The sequence below is a fragment of the Argopecten irradians genome, chromosome 11 (assembly GCF_041381155.1).
Source record: "Argopecten irradians isolate NY chromosome 11, Ai_NY, whole genome shotgun sequence".
In the NCBI taxonomy this organism is placed as follows: domain Eukaryota; kingdom Metazoa; phylum Mollusca; class Bivalvia; order Pectinida; family Pectinidae; genus Argopecten; species Argopecten irradians.
In genome coordinates this window covers 32550842-32572051 of record NC_091144.1, presented here as the reverse complement: position 1 = coordinate 32572051, position 21210 = coordinate 32550842, and the positions used below count along the sequence as shown (strand labels likewise).

Genomic DNA, 21210 nt, shown 5'->3' with positions numbered 1-21210 from the left:
TGCCAATCCTGTTAATGAGTAACCATAGCATTAGTTATCCAACACAAAAACTGCTAACCAATCGTTAAATGATAAATCTGATACCAGAAGTATCAGCTGAGTTAGGCAAGTCTTATCTTTGATAATGTGATAGATAAGGGGAGATAATTAAAATAAATTAGAACTTCCGATGACCTTGTAAACACATTATATCTCTAAATACACCCCTAGATAACAGGCCATTGACCTAAGGAGGTTCTACATGTAGAATTGAGAAGGGATCTGATACTCACAAGATTATCATTTTAGTATCTATATAAGATTGCCTAGTGGATGAAGATTATCATTTGAGGCATAGGTCAGATACACTGTATTCGACCAAATAAGAGCCCAGGACATTTAAAAAAATTGAAAAAATGAAAAGTTGCCGTAAAAAAAGAAAAATGAAAAAATGAAAAGTTGCTTAATAATATGAAACTATTGCAAACAGTTTTGTGTAGTTTTGGTCTTTATTTATGTCCAGGCAATTGAAAAAGGAGGTAGGGTGCTTATACAAGGACATTGGGGCTGAATACTAGGTCGAATACAGTATACATTTTGTATATTGCTTTGAGCTATATGTTTGCATTCAGTAAACGATTTGTAGCAGAAATATATGAGGTTCGAGGTTTGAATCTGGTTTTGATGCTGGTGTACTTGCTTTTCTCAATAAATGGCGTTCTTGCTTTACTCAATAAATGGGGTTGAGTTGTTTCAACTGGTGGTCCTGTAACTTTTGACTTAGGATAAGCAGATGCAGAAAGGCTCAGATCTATAAATAGTTTGTATACACACACATATGTTGTATAAGCTGGTAGAGTCCATCATTACTACATATTTCTGTTTTTTAGATTTCGATGAGTCATGGTCTGACTCTGTGTTTATAGCGACAACACACTAACTTGCTTATGTCTGTCATTGTAGTGGTATGATAATGTAGAAGTTGTTTGTGAAGCTCTGTTACCATAGAAACTAGTCACATCCTATTTGGAAGAGGGAAAAGGGACTCCAAATTTGACAAAATTCTCAAATTTTACAGTTAATTTTTGCCTGCTTGGGAGGTGGGGGGGGGGGGGGGGGGAAAAAAATTGAAAACACACTTCAAAATAGTGAAGTTTAAAATTTCTTCTGTTTGTTGTAGAGATGATCAAGTATCTGAAAACTTTTTGCACTATCAAGTCAGTAGAAGCTGAGATTTCCTAATTCATGATCTTAAAAGTTCAATTTAATTCTTCCTGTAGATGCCAATGTCACCTTGGCATAGGAACTGGTTGATATTCAGTTTGTGTTGACTTTGGAGAAGTTCTCTTTATACATCCTAAAAGTGTTGATGAGAAAACCAGAGGTCATGGGTTTGAATCATAGAGGAGGCAGCACTGAGACAATGTTCTCAATGTCACCTTGGTGAAATATACTACCTCGGGATGCATGTCTTCAACTGAATAAGAGTCACCCTGAAATCTACATGGCCCCTTATGCGTATCTCTGTTTCAATACAATATCTTCTGAAGTTTCCAGGGAGAACAAATGAAGTTTCCAGGGAGAACAAATGAACGTCTTATTAAGTTTAGACTACAAGACTAAAATTGTTTAATCAATATTTTCAAAGGAGATAATTTCTCACAACTTCCATGCTCCTCAGAAATTGACTGTGAAGAGACAACATCCGTATGGAACTATCTTTGATAGATAAAGCAGATATGGGCTATTTTGCAGGATAAAAACTATTTAGAAATTACAATATGTAAACTGTGAAAATATTAACTTTGTACTGTATGAGAATTTGCAAATTTCTCTCTTTATGTTTTCCATGATGTTGTAAGTTGATATATTGATATGAAGAGTACAGTATATTTTACCTATTAACTTTATATAAACAACACGTTTTTATCATAAACTTCCCCATAACATATATAACACAAATTGACTTGGGCACCAAATGCTTATAAATGGATCATAACTTGATGTATGAAGAGTATGTAGTATATTGTTGTCATAAACTTGATGGTGATGTTTTAAAAAGTTTTTGTAAACATTACATTCCTAACATGAATTTCCCTATAACATAAAATGCAAGATGACTTTGGCAGCCACTGGTTTAATGAATAGCGTGTCAGTTATTTAGAGATGTTACATATTTTGTCTGTCAGTGTCTACTTAGGAGATCTTCAGGCAGAAACTGAAGCATCAATTCTTAAGAAAACCCCAGTAATACTTTCAGTGGGGTGTCTATTATAAGTTTGCTTTATACTTTCTATAAATATTAATGCACATATTCCTAAATGATAATACGTCCAGAAATTCTGTCTGCACCGAAGCACCAGACGAAATTTATGTTGCAGTGCTGCATGTGTATTATGTAGATTTCATTTTATGCAATGTACATTTATATTCTAGGGATAATTTCCCCCAAATTAATTTCCTTCTCCAAAACCATAATGAAATTAGTGTATCTGATCTTGACAACTCAATTTGTGTTTTTAAAAATCATCTGAGGTGCAGATAGGATTCATCCCTGAAATTTAGTAATGGACTGCTCGAGTCTTTGAGTTAGAAGTGTCTAAATGTGTTTTCAGGGTTGAATGAGTTAAATGGAATCTACCTCTGAATAAGTAGGTTGTGTAATGGACATGGTGAGACATTTGGAATTGTTGCACATGTGCTAGCTATAATTGGAGAGTTTGTCAGACGTGCATTTTGAAACAACAAGAATGTATTTCAAGTATAATACATTAGTGTCAGTTACATAACATTGCAAAAACTTACAACAGACATGCATGCATTCTTTTGTTCCGTCTATTAAATTGTAACATAGACAGTCAAGTGGCTGAGTGGTTAATGTGTCTGACATTGAACAACTAGACCTCCACCTCTGGGTCACAGTGGCTGAGTGGTTAATGTGTCTGACATTGAACAACTAGACATCCACCTTTGGGCCACAGTGGCTGAGTGGTTAAGGTGTCTGACATTCTACCACTAGACATTCACCTTTGGGCCACAGTGGCTGAGTGGTTAAGGTGTCTGACATTGAACAACTAGACATCCACCTTTGGGCCACAGTGGCTGAGTGGTTAAGGTGTCTGACATTCTACCACTAGACCTCCTCCTCTGGGCCACAGTGGCTGAGTGGTTAACTAGACATCCACCTTTGGGCCACAGTGGCTGAGTGGTTAAGGTGTCTGACATTCTACCACTAGACATTCACCTTTGGGCCACAGTGGCTGAGTGGTTAAGATGTCTGACTTTGTACCACTAACCCTTCACCTCTGGGCTCTGAGTGTCTGAAATTGACCAACTAGATTTCCAATTTTGGGTTATGAATCATCCTTAGAAAAGTTATTATATAAACCTTAGATAATAATCAAATTTCTATCCGTTAGTCTTACCGTATATAAGATATAAGCCATTTACCCAATGAAGTGGCTATCATTATATGGTAATCACAATGTTTTAATGGGTAGAAGAAAACACCTGTTTTGTTAAGTTCTAAATCTGATTTTTTTTTCTTACGCAAAATTAACCTTTAAAGCATATGTTAAAATGTTATCTATGAATTACTAAACCATTGTTATCTACATACAACCCTGAGGCCAGATTTTTTCGCCTTCATCTACATCATTAAAATGTTTACTGACTTTGAGGGGATGATCCTGATCAACATTATCAAGTTTTTGGCAAACTTTGTTGTTTTGTGCAAATTTAATGTCAAGTGTGAATGAAAGAAGTCTAGGAAAACAATGATTAGTACATAACAACTCACGTTTTAAAAATGTCAAGTAGTCGGCTTTGTTTCATTAAAAAATAGTTGGTCAACTGGCTTGAAATTAATTTTCAAATTTTTTTATTTTTATAGTTGATGCATAATCATATGGCTACAAATCTGTAAGTGGTTAAGGTGTCTGACATTTTACCACTAGCAGTGCACTTCAATAAATCTCATTGAAATGGCCTAGTGGTTAAGGTGTCTGACATTCAACAACTTGTCCTCTACCTCTGGGTCACAAGTGTGAATCCTACATCGGATAATTGCCTGTTCCTTAACGGCCGTTCAACATGCCTCTAATACTAAAAGTCCTTCAAATGACTGGAGCTTTTTAGATTGGCAAGTAAAAAAAACTTCATCAACTGATTCATTGAACATTTTCTTTTAACATTACGTCTGAGAACAGGATTCTAATTCAGGTAACAATAATATTGTATTAAGTGTTGTTAATTAATGGATATAAGTAACATTATACACTTCAACTGATCGGCTTACACTAGTCTATAGGATAATCTGTGGGTATATTGAAGTACTCCCACCGTCGGCGGTGGCGGGGCAGTCGAGGAAAAGCCAAAGATTATGTACACAAGTGTTATAATCTAGTGTAAAATGAAACACCTCAACATGACTAGGGTAAGTGGGTACAATTTGTTATATCACTAATATTGGGAAACTTATAATTCATAATTCAAATTTGTAAAAGTTAATTTCAAAATTAATGCCTCAATTTCAAACATTAATATGATATATACAGTAAAAGCTGCCTTAGTGACCACCTCTGTATAAAGACCACCTGCTTAATAAGACTATTTTTCGGGGTCTCAAATGACCAATTTTAGCACATTTCAACCTGTGTATAAAGACCACCAGTCTATTAAGATCATATTCCGTCTGTCCCTTGGGTGGTCTTTATAGACAGGTTTGACTTTGTATTAAAGAAATACTTAAAATTACAGAGCGTCATTTAATTGTCTACTATATGCATCTGCAATATATATGTTCATGCATGGTTGTACAATATGTATGCAAATGAGCAGATGCGAACTACGGTAATTGCTTAGTTGTAGGATTGTATTACAAGTTACTGGTAGGTTTTAATTTTGAAATATTCAATGTCATTTAATGCACAGACGTTACTTCTGACCAGGAAGAATACTTTCATCTGAAGGATGTCTTTGAGCTGTTCAGTTTTAAGTTAACAATTTACAAAGGTTCAACATCAAACAGGAGAAGATTGATTTACAACTAATCTTTGGTTTTAAATTTGTGACCCAAAGGTTTTTAGGGGTGGTAGTAGAATGTCAGGCTATTTTCTCCACTTGGAAGATGTTTCATATTAAGTTGTTTTGCAGATGGTTACTTATTGTTATAAATGCCTTTAATTAAGGATTGTTTGTGGGAACATGCATTCTTTAAGTTTCAAATTTTAGCTTAAAGTTAAAATTTTGAAGTTTTAATCCTAAACAAACAAGGAGTAATTCACTTATAAATAGAATGGTGTTTTCTTTTGTATATTTAATATGACTTATTCTGAAATGCAGAATGCACAAACAGAAAATAAGATGATGCCAAAAGCTACAGAAAAAAATGAATATGAATAACTTGAAGAACATTGCTATCTTGATAAATTGATATAAAGAGGCAGGTGTTTGAGAAGGGAGCCAGGTCTTGGTGTTTATGTAGGCCCTGTATATGTAGATAAGTGTACTAGGTCAATGTTTACATGTAGGCGTAATCTTAATTCAAAGACTTTCGCCTACAAGAATTAATTCTGTAATATTCCGGGGTCACAAAGTTTGATATATTGTTATCAAAGATTTGTTGTGTAAGCCCTATTACCAGTGCATGTATAATACAATGAAGAGTGCATCAACCCTCCCCCCTCCCCCCTCCCCCCAATATATATAACAACCCAGGATAGATCTCCAACCCCCTCCCACTTTCACCCCTGTCTTAACTATCGTGTACAACATACCAAGTTGACCCAATATGCCACCCTGTGCCACTATATATACCACAGAAAGCCACATAATGGCAATGCTTATGCCGCTCAATGCCACTATACATCCTTATGGTTATAAATGCCACTCAACATATGACTATACAATCCTATGCCACTCAATTTTCCTAGGTTGAAACATCCTGTAGTACTCAACCCTATGCCACCATGTGCTATTCTGTGCAAACCTCTCCACGGGTGCCACATTATTCCACCTTGTGATAGCTGTGCCACTCTTTACCACTACATGCCACTCTGACCTCTATATCCATCCTACCCCATACTACAAGCTACTATACCACCTTTGCAACAATCTTTAGTATCCTATAGAAACTTGTAATAGTATCGTCCTCCATTTAAATTCTGAGGATCAAGTCAAGTGCTTTATTCGAAGTCAACATTCAGTTGTTCATTTGTTGGCAATGATGAAGTCAAAATAACCTTGATTGTACTCCTAGCTAAATCTGCTTACTTTAGAATCACAGACTGGCCTCAGGTTAGTTTTGGTCACCATTCCAATGATAATGGCCATGTAAAATACTGATGACAAAGTTTGCACTGACTGACCCCTTGCACTTTTTGTTTCCCTAATGTTAATTTCATTGTGGAATTATTACAAAATCAAATATATCTATGAATGAAATATACAATGATGTACATTTCAAATAAATACTCAATGTGTCATGGTTTTCTGCATCTCATTTCTTGATTTAATACTGCTGCATGCTTCTGTCCATTTTGGTGACCACCGCCACACACGAAATGAAGGGGAGAGGAGAGATGTAATCTTACCCATATCCATCTCAACCTGTTTCTTCTCATCCCATCCCATTTCAATATTTGAAGACAGGAGGTTTGAGTCTTATAGATATTTCTAGTTTTAAAAAGATTTTCTTGGAATTTTACTTATTTTAAAATTTCCTTAAACTTTGAACAAAAATTTGCCACCGTTAAAATTTTATTTTAAAATTTGTGACATAAATTAATCATGTAGATCTATGTTGACATGATATGACATACCAAACGAGTTGTATTCATATCAAAAGTGCCATGTCTGTATATTTAATGACAAGAAACCTTGTTAATTAAAACCTAAAATCCTTACAAAAAGTGAAGTTAGATATTTATTTCTATGCATACTTGTGGTTCTGAAACTATCAAAACAGACAGTCTAATTTGCATTGGAAATATTACATGCATTCATTTACCTGAAAGTTTGTTGATTTATGAATTGACCAGGTAAGAACGAATACCTGTAACGAATGTCCGTATTCTGATAGCGGTAACTTACCTGTATATGTATGTAAATATCAAGTACTTAAGGTCGTCAGTGACTTTCAGGTGTGGACAAATTCCCCGAGGACATAGACAATTTTCACCTGTTTGAACTGTAATTACTATATATCTGTCTACCTGTCGACGATGTCATTAGCTCAAGTGTCACATCTACCTGGCCACTTCCAGTCAGCGACTAGAGCGACGGAACAACAGGTGTTATAATTGGTGAGACGTAAATGAAGATGAAGGGAGTTCGTAAATTTTCACCTGCATAGACATAGGAGTTGTATGGGAAACGGTTCTTAAGGAAAGTCTCAGGGATATATATAAATTTACCTCTAATAGAGAAGAGCTCGGCTGACAATCGGATGATGTTTCTAAAACAACAGACTGAAGATAAATCTGAGGGATACCCAGTTTTGAAGTGACTTCATGTAACATAAAGTGTCTACCTGGATCTTGGATATTGAAACCTGTATTATCTTCCAAACGATACTTCTGTCTCTGACATTGACACCTGTAACACTTTCCAAAGGATACCTGTATCTTGGACCTGTATCTCCTTGCATAGGATACCTGTATCTCGGATATTGACACCTGTACCTCCTTACATATGATACCTGTATCTCGGATATTGACACCTGTAATATCTTCCAATTGATACCACTATCTCTGATATTGACACCTGTAACACTTTCCAAAGGATACCTGTATCTTGGACCTGTATCTCCTTGCATAGGATACCTGTATCTTGGATATTGACACCTGTACCTCCTTACATACGATACCTGTATCTTTGGATATTGACACCTGTAATATCTTCCAATTGATACCACTATCTCTGATATTGACACCTGTAACACTTTCCAAAGGATACCTGTATCTTGGACCTGTATCTCCTTACATACGATACCTGTATCTCGAATATTGACACTTGTACCTCCTTACATATGATACCTGTATCTCGGATATTGACACCTGTAATATCTTCCAATTGATACCACTATCTCTGATATTGACACCTGTAACACTTTTCAAAGGATACCTGTATCTTGGACCTGTATCTCCTTACATACGATACCTGTATCTCGAATATTGACACTTGTACCTCCTTACATATGATACCTGTATCTCGGATATTGACACCTGTATATCCTTGCATACGATACCTGTATCTCGGATATTGACACTTGTACCTCCTTACATATGATACCTGTATCTCGGATATTGACACCTGTATATCCTTGCATACGATACCTGTATCTCGGATATTGACACTTGTACCTCCTTGCATACAATACCTGTATCTTGGATATTGACACCTGTATTATCTTCCAAACGATACCTGTATCTGGGATATTGACAATTTTATGACCTGTTAAAAAATACCTGTATATTATAACTTTCTGATTAGTCTGATAAAGGTTACCTGCATTTTGCTTACACACACCTGCATACCTTGATCTATGATACAGATACCTGTTTCATCTTTTTAACGAAAGGATATACCTGTATATTGAAAGGAAAACCCAGTTCACTTACCAATGGAAAGTTAATTTTGTGACCTTATATTTAAAAATTTATTCGGTGAAATTGTTTCCTTAAGGTCATTTCTGTGAATGTTAATGCCAGGGAGATGTGCTTTAACTGTCAGAGATTGAGATTAACGGAAATTCGGTGACCTGGGAAAACGTGTTGTGACCCCAAGGGGCTGGTGTAACATTGGATGTGTCAGAGGATGTAATAGATTACCTGTCAATTTTACCTGTATAGGTCAATTACACACCTGACATCTGACCTCATTCTCATCCGATTGACCGTGATATCATGGTCCACCTGCAAGTGATAAAGTTTTGGTAAACATAAGAAACTGACTGTGTTGTGTGGTAATTTTGAACTGTGTTGGTCAGGATAATCACCCTTTTTTGAAGAGATTTCCTCCATCCCCCATCTCCCTTCCCCACCCTTCCATTTCCTTTCCCATCCCTCCATCTAATTTCCCTTTCCCATCCATCTAACCTCAACCTCTTGCCCCTCCATCCCTGCCCTTCCTTCTCCCCTTCCTGCCCTCCAAATCCTTTCCATTTCCCTTCCCACCATTCCATCAAACTTCCCCTCCTCGATCCATTCCCACCTCTTGCCCCTTCATCCCTGCCCTTCTACCTGCCCTTCCTGCCCTCCAAATCCTTTCCATTTCCCTCCCCACCCCTCCATCTAGCTTCCTCTCCCCCATCCATCCCATCTCTCTCTCCACACTATCTACCATCCTTGCCTTCCATCTTCCTCCTTACCCCTCTACCTTCTTCCCTCTCCCCATCCATCCATCCCCCACCTCCCCCTCCCCCCTCCTTCTCCCCATCTATCCCCCTCCCTCTCCCCATCCATCCCCCACCCTCTCCCCATCCATCCCCCACCTCCCCCCCCCCCCCCCCTCCCCATCCCCATCCCCCACCCCCCCTCCCCCCCCCTCCCCCATCCACTCCCCATCCATCCATCCATCCCCCTCCCCCTCCCCCCCTCTCCTCATCCATCCATCCCCCTCCTCCTCCCCTCCCCTCTACTTGCCATCCCTATCATCCCACCACCACTGGTGACTGTAAGCCTATGTTGATAATCTATAAATAGCTATTCGTGTTTTACATCTCTTGTTTACCTTTTGGGAGGATATGTCTCAGCCTCTATCCAGGTGAAGGTGTTTCTAAGTCATTTAAAACAGACTATCTCAGTCAGGTGTGACTCTCACCATACTGGACAAAACTGACCATCCTATTTACAGATTGAAACATGATGACCTGTTAGATAGACTAAATTCACAGCAGATCAGGATTTTTAAAAAGTTTAAATATCTGAAATTCCGAGTAATATACACACCTAGACTATGTTGTAATTAATTGTTAACTTGATTGACTTTCTGAACACAACAATTCCTCCGTTGGCATGGAGACTAAGTTTTAAATGCTGCTCTACACGGTGACAAACATCCTACATTGTGTTTTACAATGATAAGCTGGGCCACTGTAGGAGATGGGTTTAGTGTGGGCCAGTGACTTTGTCTCCTTGTAAATTCTGTCTGACAGTTATAACTGTGGAATATACTGTGATAATTTCTGAACAATGGATGAAAATGGAATTATATACAAACAAATGACCCCTATATATGACTTCTATGACGAGGAGGACGACGATGATGACTATTTGTATGTAAGTACGATATATAATGTTTAATATAATTCTATCCCATCAGTAAAAATTTTCATATTATCTCAGCCATTTGATTTCTACTACACTGTAAATGTACATTATTCACAACTCCAGATGTAATTCTGTATGGTTTATAAAATGGTGGTTTATGGGCAATCATTTGATTTCAAAGTTATTTAATAAGGCCAGAGTTCCCAATGAAAACCCACTAACATGCAGTATCCTTAAACTGCCCCCATTATGAGGCGCAAACTTATGACCAGGACATGGATAACTAGTGGTAGAATATGTCAGCCACTTTGACCAAAGATTGTGGCTTGATTGATAGTAGAATGTCAGACACCTTATAACCACTCAGCCACTTTGACCAGATATTATGACTTGGTAATAGAATGCCAGACACCTTATCCACTCAGCCACCAAAGATATGAGTGATCTTGTACACTTATATCAAGGGCCAGCATATTATGTGTCATCATATCCCATCTCTTAAATTAAACCTTTCATAAAACACCATAAAATGTTGTCTCTTATGGAATATTGCATATTTTTCTCCATTCAAAGCTCTTGATTCTGAAACCATTTTAAATCTTGTATGATAAGTTACACATGACTTTGCTATTAAAAGATTTAAAACTTTTTGAGGAAATCTGTCATATTTATGACACATAGGCTGTATATATTAACGCTAATTAGCATTAAACGATGGGGTTTTAAAACCTGTATCAGATGGGTCCACCCCTGATATGATTCATGCCTTGTGTGTTAGGAATGTCTCTCACGACACAAAAAACGTGCCATACCAGGCTAACAGACGATTTGTAATATTTTAGGTTACAGATGTTTTGTCGAAATAAATACCAATTTAATCGTGGGCTTGCATGCTGTTATGATTCAAACTGAATGATTTCGTATTTCATTGATATCTATCATGCGGATATAAAAATCCTATAGATGTCATAGTGATCGAGATAAATAGTTTTGTGCTAGAGCTTTAAGTCAGACAGGTGATATATCTTATAATTTTAGAATTTAAGATTATTATGGATGCTTGTTATGTCATGTAATGTATATATAGCATTTGTTGAGAAAGATATTTTGTGAAGTTTCCCTTTTGAGTAGAGGGAATGGGAGAAGATGATGGTTGACAATTATGGTTGAAGGATGAAAATATCGGCTCCTAGCTTGCTCCTTAAGGTGTTAATATCTGCTTTCACATCTGACCATGCAATTGAAACTATTTCTTATGGTTCAAGAACAAATAAGTAGGGAAAATGGATTCTCAAATCTTGTGTTTGTTGGGGCTACAAAGATGGATGTAGGTAGCGTATTGTTATGATAACATATTACTGAAATGAAAAACATGCGTAAACGATCTCTACCCTAGTTTCATAGACTGGCCACCAGTCTCTAGAATATTTAACAAATCACTAAAAATTGGCTTGATTATTTTTGTCTCTACTACATGCCTGATTCTATCTAGAGACCCTAAGTTTTAAACTAGGGGGAGATAATCTAGTAAAGAACTCTGCTGAGAAAGTCTTATCAGCAACTTAGGGTCTGGTGGCCAGTCAAATTCAGACATTTAGCCAAAATAACCAAGCCACATTTTGGGGATGTTTTTTAAAAAAGACTGTGATGACTAATTGAACATTCAATAGAAATAAGGTGTTATTACTTGAAATGATTGTATAATCCACTCTTCCTCGATTGATTTAAGTACTCCTCCAGAGATTGTATAATCGGTCCTTGTGGTGGCCTTACTGTACCCTTACATCTCTTCAGGTTATCTCAATGGTCCATTATACCCCTAACTGTTCTTATCATCTACAAATAGGGATGATTGATGGACAAAACTTTCTTAAGTGTCCTAGTATCTCTTAGAGAGTCCTATACGGTAAATATTCAGGACTATAAATAGACCACCGACTTTATCTTAACTTTCTTAATAATCACTCTTTAACATCTTATAAGTGTCCATGCTGGTATCTCTTAAGAGGGTCATTTATGGCAAATGTCCAGGAATTATGATACATCCCTAATTTATGAAGCTGTTTAAATTTGTTTGATTAATTAATTAGTTAATTGCAATAAATGGAATATAAGGTACTTCAATCAAAGCAGTTAATAAAATAAACTTATATAAAGTGAGAACTTTCAGAGTTAGGAATTCATCAATAGATATAAAACAAAATATGAAACATTTTTTATTTTTTCTATTGGCACTTAAAGTGAATAGTTGGGCAAAGAAAACCAGTCTAAATGCGTTCATTGGCCTTCCAAAAGTTCTCACATATTAATACGACGGCCAAGTTCTGCTTACGTTTCCCAGTTCTGACCATTATAGTAAAGGAAAGTTGAAAGCATTGAAAGCGAGGCTGCGTGTAAATGTAACTACGGACATAGTCAGCCGGGAGGACGTATTAGGATTCCTATACTTTAAATTAATTTCTTCGTACGCAGACAGATTTTGGCGAGAGATTTTATTTTTCCATTTCATAAGAAATTATACTGGATACATTCACACCATTTTTACCAACTTTAGCCATCCATGCCCGACTGTTCACTTTAAGAGAATTTGTAAAATAAAATAAAAAACAAGAATATCAGGACTGAATTACAAACTATCATAATTTAAGGATATACACTGTAGCTGTCATAATGTATCACAATATGACAGCTAACAGGTATATATATCAGGTTTATTTATTCATCTGTATGTAAATATTTTGGAGACTTCCTTACATTTGTAACATAGATTTTAAACAAAAATATTTACTGGAATTCAGGGAATTTTTAATTTTGATCTTATTAACTTTTCATAGAATTACTATTTAATTGTGATGATTGATCTTTGAAAGAAAACATTTTCGAGCACATCATAGACTGTTGTTTTAATGACTGACAATATTTGTAATGATGATGAAGCTATTAATTAATTGAAAACTTAATGACAAACTTGATTGATAGGTTCATGAGGTCTGATATAGAGTTGTCATTTCTGTCCTTCAAAATTTCTAGTCTTTCATGATCATGATCACGAACATTCCTTATATTAAAAAGGAAATTTCTTAACTTCAAATTTTTTACAGAAAAGCATTTCAGAAGTTAATTAAAGAAAAGTTCCTTGCTCTTAAAATTTGTCTTAACTTCTGTAATGCTTTCCTATGAAGAATTTAAGTCTAGGAATTCCTTAAAGTTCAAGAATGTTTGTGAAACTGGGTCCTGAAACTGGATAGTTGTTAATCTTTGAAACAAAGACTGAAAAAGAAAACTTGTACAGTGGCTATACATCTTATCATTTACACCAGAGATATTTTCATCACGGCTTCTACATAAAGTACAAAGTTTATTGTGAGAAAAGAATCTCAGAGGTCAAAAAGAGGTGACCAAACGGTAATTAGATATTCTATATGTGTTAAAAGAGAAATATTCTTGTCAATATTATCCCATATCAAAGGCCAACTGGCAGGAGATTGGTGTAACGGCCAGACTTTGTTTATAGTAAGTTAGGCCCTTCAATTGTATATGTGGGTTTTTATGACTTGGCCCTTTATAAATAGTTTAATCCAGTTCAAAGGCTGGAGTAGTTCATTATGAATTTTCAGGGGTGAATATGATTTAAGGAATTTTGAATTTTTAATTTTTTTTTTCTCAACTAGAGTAAATGATTGACTAATAGATCCTAAACAATGAATTACTATCAATTTGATGTTAAATGCAATTTTAAAAACTGGTCAGTGTACAGAGTTGTTGCCCTTGGGTTAGTTTGTAGATTGCTGACAATAAATGAAATTAGTATTTGATGAATTTTGCAAACATTCCTTTAGGAACAAATTTTGTGTAATTTGAATTTGCCATTTACTAAAATGTCAGATTCAGTCCTGATTTTATTTGTGTCAAAAAATCTGCAGTAATGTTGCTTGATTCGCCATTTTCCCCAAATAACCAGAATAAAAGCCCATCGAAATGTCCAAATATCAAGGGTTGTGTCCCCTTGTAATTTATATTGTACCACTATCCAGAGTTATGGCCCTTGTAATTTACAACACAATATCTGGAGTTATGGCCCTTTGTAGGTCATATGTCCATTTATTTAAAGTGTTGTAACCTTTTGACTAGAGGCAGAACACTACCTGATAACTTAGATTTATTGTTTATCAGCTTAACAGTTCATTACAAAGCCAGAAGGTATATAGTTAGATGTATGACCTGACAAATACACTGAAGGCAGAAACAGATGTGATCTGGAGATAGATATTGTGTCATTTACATAAAAATACTGTTTTTATCTAGAGATTATTACATTAAAGCTGCTATTATTCCTATACAAGCCTTAAAACTATATAACTTATAGGCTTTATTGGCGAATATGTCTGTGGCATTATCCACTTTAATATTGTAAAAATCCAAGTTCATCAAAATTCACTTATATGAATGCATTGATTTTGTGGCAGGTCATATTTTGCCTTTACGGTAATCCACCTGTGGTAATATTATAACAAAAGCTGCACGTTTTAGGAGAAATTATTGGCTTAGTTATAGAAAATTAGGTATTTTTGCCTTTGGGTATAAACAAATACTTGTTAGTATGATGAGAGTAAATTAATGTTAATTGGCATTCATATTTACATAAAACATCATTATAACAGAAAAAAATAGATTGACCTGAATTTCTTAATATTAGGTCAAAAAAACTCATTAAGTACTGTAGAAGTGATTTATTCGAAGTAGAGGGGTGAATATAATTTCTTAGAGTATTCTCATACGAAATGAAATGGGAAGAAACTTTTAAAAATATGTTTTGGGGAAAAAACCTCAAAAGAATCAAAAGGAAATATATGAGAAAAAAAGGTCATTTGCCATTGAGAAAAGTTGAAACAGGAACGTAATTAAGTTTTTACACATTTTAAAGAACAAATTTATAATTTATAATATTTTATAAATGTTTCAGTTCTTTGTAAATATACAATAGCCATGTATTTCTAGTTTTTAATCATATTCAGACCAATGTACATGTACATTTGTATATATCTCTATGCGTATTTTGTAAAGCAAACCTTTCTTTTGTTTGCTCTCGTATACATGTATATGTATACAGATACATGTAATTATTTTTCTCATACAGAACTGGTTTCTCTTATCTGATACATACTCATGTAAATTTACTATGTCTAATTTCAATGTATTGGAAACCAACAATGATATAGCATTCGGAAATGTTTTTTACGTAGTCTTTTGTTGCCGTTTTTCAATATGCATAATAAATTTCCAGCCAACGTCATCTTAGAAAGGAAGTTGTTAAATATTCGAAATCTTAAATGATGGAATGAATGCAATATAAAAATGAGGGGAAAATTAACTATTTTGGTATTGGAATAAATTATAAATCATTTAAATGCGGAAAGGATAGGGATATTCTACATCAAGATCATAACATGGCTAAATCCATCATCTACCATAATTAAAAATCCTGTATGTAGAATTTTGTCTTTGCATATCAAAGATTTTTCTGTTTTTGCAGATAGGTATTGAGACTGCATGCAGATGTCTTGCATTTGTGGACGTAACATCATATATTTCAAAATAATACAACAAGTTTCACTGACAAAATTTTGACACTTTTCTGCAAGGAAGATAACTGTAATATGAATCGATAAAATATCCCTATCATGAGAAAAAAGACTCGTTTTTTGTTGTAAAGAATATTAAACCAGAGTCTTTAAAGTCAGGGCATTTACAATTGTAAATTATCAATGCGTTTGTGGACATATTTAATGATACAAGTTTCGCTAACAAAATAATGATGTCTCTCTGTGTAATGTTCTTTATCCTCCTTTATCCTCCTATTATGTAATATAAATTTAACGATGTGTTTCTCTTCTTTACAGACAGGGGACCATAGAAATGAGGTGTACCATGTCCTCGAGACCATCCCAGAAGACCCTGCCGAGATGAATGACCAAAAGGACGGGACGCTGGCTCCGCCCTACAGCAGGGATGGGGCAGAAAGTCCGGAGGTCATGGGTCAAAGGTTACAGGAACAGGAAGTGGTAAGCAAAGTTTGAACCAATATAGTTTTAAGTTTGAGACGGAATGCTAACTTTGAAACTCATATTTTCATTTGAAAATGTTTAGATTGAGAAAATACTATTCTATTAAATGGCAATTCTTATGCTACATCTATCTCTGATCATGGCTTAATTTGGGAGATGAACATCACTCTACTAAAGTTTAAGAAAACATTTCATTTTGATTTTTTGTTGCCATTTTCATTCCATTCCATCCACCGGTACTTGCATGTCATGATAAATTTTTATGTGAAAGAAGTAGTTTGAAGAAAACAATATGGCAATTCATTCTTTTTGGTAATATAGTATATAATGTCATTCAAAATGGATTGGATATGTGCTATCAATAAATTCAAAATTTAAACCAAACTTTTGTGAAGATATATAACAATTGAGCTCAAAAAGTGAATGTCTGAAGAGAATAGAAAAAGCCTTTCATTCAAAACTCATTCACCCCTGAAAATTCATAATGAACTTTTCCAGTCTTTGAATCAGAGGAGTTACGTTGTGTTTTCAGGGGGTGAGGGATATAATCCCATTAAAATTCATCCAATATAAAAGAGGAGAAAGCCTGTTGTAAATTTTTATTCATTGTTGAGTTTTGAAATTTAATCTGACTGCACTTTCAGCATATCAAGACATTGGAGCAGACGGCCAGCGAGCTCCAGAAAAAGATAAGCTCCCTTCAACAGGAAAAGTCTCGTCTGGAGGATCATGGAGGCTCGAACAAGCTCAGTCTGGAGGAACGTGAGGCTCAGGAAGTGCTCAAAGTCAAGGTAACCAACTGAGTGGGAAAAATCTAAAAAGATATGTTTAATGGTGTCAATCTGAACTCAGTAGTAACATTCTTATTATTGTATTGTTTCACCTCTTCTTTTGACTTTTTATCACAGTTTGTTGTTTTGTTTTGAACATTTCTTTTCTTGATATCTGATAATTCACAATAAACTATTCAATTTAAAATCTAATTTCTATTTTCGCAATGTCTAAGCATTCTTGTTTTGGAAATGTCTTGCACAAAATTTTTGAATTTAATGTAGACATACCCATAGAAGAGCTGAAAAGGTGAATAAGTAAATATATAGGTATAGACGACAATCTACTTGAAAAGAAATTTAAATGATCTACATTATGCTGTTATATGCTATTATAGTGTGATGAATAAGTAACTTGTAAGCATTGTATTGGCTTTAGGTATTCCTCGGTGTTCGGAACTCCTAATTCCCAAGGTCTTGTTTAGCTTGAGGTCACAGGATCCCTACATTTGTACAAAGAATTAATATTTATCATAAAGCTGAAAATTGAAGTGAGATAAGTTTCTGGTTCATTGATTTCAAAATTTCAGTTTGTTCATGTCAATGAAAATTGTTTCAATACTGTCTTCCATTCCATTCCATTATTGCTAAAGTTGTGTTTTGTATATCCAAGGTTTTTAATGTTATTTGTCTTTTCTGGTATAAAGTTATAATTATACTTTTATAAAAATAGATGAAAAGTAATAGTTTTCAGTATAAAAAAGGTAAATCAGTTTATCTGAAAAGAATAAGAAAGGATAGAAACATTTGAGAAAATCAAATACCTGGTAACAGATTTTCAGAACTGAGGATGACAGTATAATCATGGTGACTCAATAGTCCTCCCTGATGTAAATGAAGGTGGTGGTATGTTCTGTAACCATGGTGATGGATCCCTGAGATTAACAACAACAACCCAACAACCAATCAGCTAGCAGCTTCTATTGCAATGGGTGCTTCAGTTACCATTTATGGTTATGTGAAAATCTTACATAATTTTTGCAGGATTCATTCACACAAAACAACTTGGGCTGCCGGGAACTAACACATGGTAACCATGGTAACGGACCTATCTGTAACCTAACTGACAGTAACCATAACAACCAAACAACTAGTAATCACCATCACAACAGTAACCATAGCAACCATCAAACTAGGCCTGACCAAATTACTGAAGAAGATCTAGGGAAGACAAATCACTGCCTAAAATCAGATAAAACATTTGCCTGTGGTGTAACTCAAACTGATGATGCAAAGAAAGAAAATGTTCCACAGGACATAGGTACAAACTATGATCAGATGGGAACACAGACAGATTTGGTAGAGAAACGAGATGTTGAAGTGATGACTGTTCCAATAAAACAGAAGAGTAAGTCGCCTAGTCCTGGCCGACGGTCACCCTCACCTGACCCACAGGAACAGTCGCCAGCAGAACTGACCAATTTCAACAGCCATATCATTCAGCTAGAGCAGGACCTAGTCAAACTCAGGGACCAAAACCTCGCCTTACGAAGTCTCCTCCAGGACAACAGTAGTTTAGACAGTAGTCTACTGCAGGAAGATGAAGATTCAAATGGCAGTGAAACCATAGAAACCAAGATGGCTGAACTACTTGTGATATTTGAGGCCCTTCAAGAGCGTATTTACTGTTATGAGACTACAGAACGACAACTTAAAGACAGACTGAAACTGATGGAGAGAAATGTCAATGATTTAGAGGTCAGCGAGGGGTCAACACGAGATCAGTTGGAGGATGCAAAAAGATGCGAGACTGAGGCTAGGAAGTCACTTGCAAATGCCAATCACAAGGTCAAAGAGCTCAAAGAGATTATATTGGACAAGGACTCTATGGAAACAACTCTTGCAGAAAAGGTAACATGCTTGTGGCATGGAATAACATCTTGTTGGCATCCGAAGCATGACATCAAGTGTAAGATAAGGATTGCGTTTTGAAACTTTTCGCTTCATACCCAGCATGCAGAATTTTCTGATTTATAAAACCAGAAAAAAACATGACCTCTATATGAAGCATGGAAGATTTACAGCCTGATGAATTTCAACAAAAACATGTCAAGTTAAAATTTATGTATCTGTCACTAATAACCTACTAATGTATTGAAATCATATGTATGTGACCTTTGAACCTGTTAACCTTTAACCTTCACTGACCAAGCTTGTCAATTGCCATTCTTTAGAGGGTTAGTGTATGCATTAATCATTTTGTCTGCTAATGTTGGATGACAAAACATTTTTGATGTTCAGAGAAAGATTAGATCAAAGTTCATAGAAGGGAACATTTACTGTTATCTAAAGATTCCGGGGTACAGATGGAAAAATTCGGGAAACAAAAAAAGCATGTTTCTCAGTAGTATTGGGGTATGCATGTAGCTATTCAATCTTGGCATACTAAAGAGTTACCTCCCTTACAGGTAGGCATCCATTGTCAGGTGATTGTTTTGTGAGCAAAACTTAGGTCGTTTTCTCTGAAAAGTATGATGGTACGCTAGCACAAGACATCACGATCAATACCTAACTGCAAGGGCAGATAACTCTTGGAATATGGAAATGCAAAATATACTAACTGATATAACAACACACACTATCTGAATCTTTAATCTTCGAGCTTCCGATACAGACAAAGTGCATATGATGAGATGCATGGATTCCTTATATATCCTAAACATTGTTGTTGAAACAAGAACAAGAATGAAGACAAAAAACCTTCATATTTATATCCTTATACTAAAAAGGTCTAATTGAACTTACTTGAACAACAATTTGCATGAATTAACCCAATCACCCCTGAAATTTCACAATAGACTGGTCCAGTCTTTGATTTAGAAGAGTCTAAATATATCTTCAGGGGTGAATGGGGTAATATATCCATAACATAAACAGCATGCATTAGGTTGTTTATCATTCAAGTATGTAGAGGATATAGAAATCAAATTGCTGAGTAGACTCTTTTGATGTATTTGACTATATTTTGAACAATTTGGAAGTTTCTTTTGGTGTTTGCAATCAATTCCCCTTCATGTATTATCTTTTCTTTGTTCATATTATCTCCCCTGTTTCTGAATAAACTAAAATTAAAAAAAAAATGAAAGTACTGTTTTGATCCTCAGGTATATTATTTAGATTTTATGTCATTTATAGAATAATTTTCTTAGTTAGTTTATTAGATGCAAACATTTTTGCCAAATTTATTCAAGAATTGTGGTGCATTATCGGACCGAAAGCCACAACATTTTTATCAAATTTAATTATTAGACTCTGAGACTGTGGTGCATTCATAAAATATCATGGTTTTCTTGTGAATGAAAATTGCGTAATTGCTTTCAATAATTTATTTCAAAGGGATTTGACAAATTTTCCTGTGAAAAAAATATTAAAGAACAGTCAATTGCCTAATATATTTGTATTCTGGGTCATGGAATTGCATCAAATCCCTGTGATTTCTCTTGTTGAACTGACACTCTCCACAAAAAAGTTGCAGACATGTATTTATGATGGGAGACTTATGTTTGTCTTGAGCCATGGCAGCATGTGTATATGAATTAAGCTGTTGTAATAGAATCATTTATGCATTTCATTAGCCGAGTAGTAGGCTATGATTTACCAAGTCTATGACATAGAATGACAAGAAAGCTTTTCAAAGTTTAAAAAAAATAACAAGCTTTTTTAAAACCCTGTATTCACATTATCCTTCAATGTAGGAAACATTTGGGACTAATTATTAATTTCTCTGTTGCAGATTTTAAGAATTAATTTTTGAGTTATTATTTCTTTTGCCATGAAATAGTTTTTGCGTGTCATCTTTTTCAATGTTTTAAAATATGTTCAACATTAAAAGACATTAGCTGTGTGTAAAGTTTGTTTTTGTATTGATTGTTTACACAAATGGTACATATCATTTTCAGAAATTGTTTAATGGAGAACATTATTCGCATATTCATTGTTGCATGACATTGCTGAATATAAAAACTCCATTACCTTATTTGACTCTATAAACCCCCATGAGGTTTTAGAATTTGAAAAAAGGGGGTGCATAATAGAACCTCATTTGGACTAGCCTTTCATAAAAAT

General features: G+C 35.1%; 1 protein-coding gene across 1 annotated transcript in view; it reads left to right on the top strand.

The window, feature by feature from the left end:
* Positions 1-21210, top strand: part of LOC138335342 (golgin subfamily B member 1-like) — a 102046-nt gene that overhangs the window by 46118 nt on the left and 34718 nt on the right. The window contains exons 12-14 of the mRNA XM_069284380.1: positions 16151-16312; positions 16960-17106; positions 18130-18996. Of these exons, the coding sequence (XP_069140481.1) occupies positions 16151-16312; positions 16960-17106; positions 18130-18996 (1176 nt within the window). The remainder of the gene's footprint in view (positions 1-16150; positions 16313-16959; positions 17107-18129; positions 18997-21210) is intronic.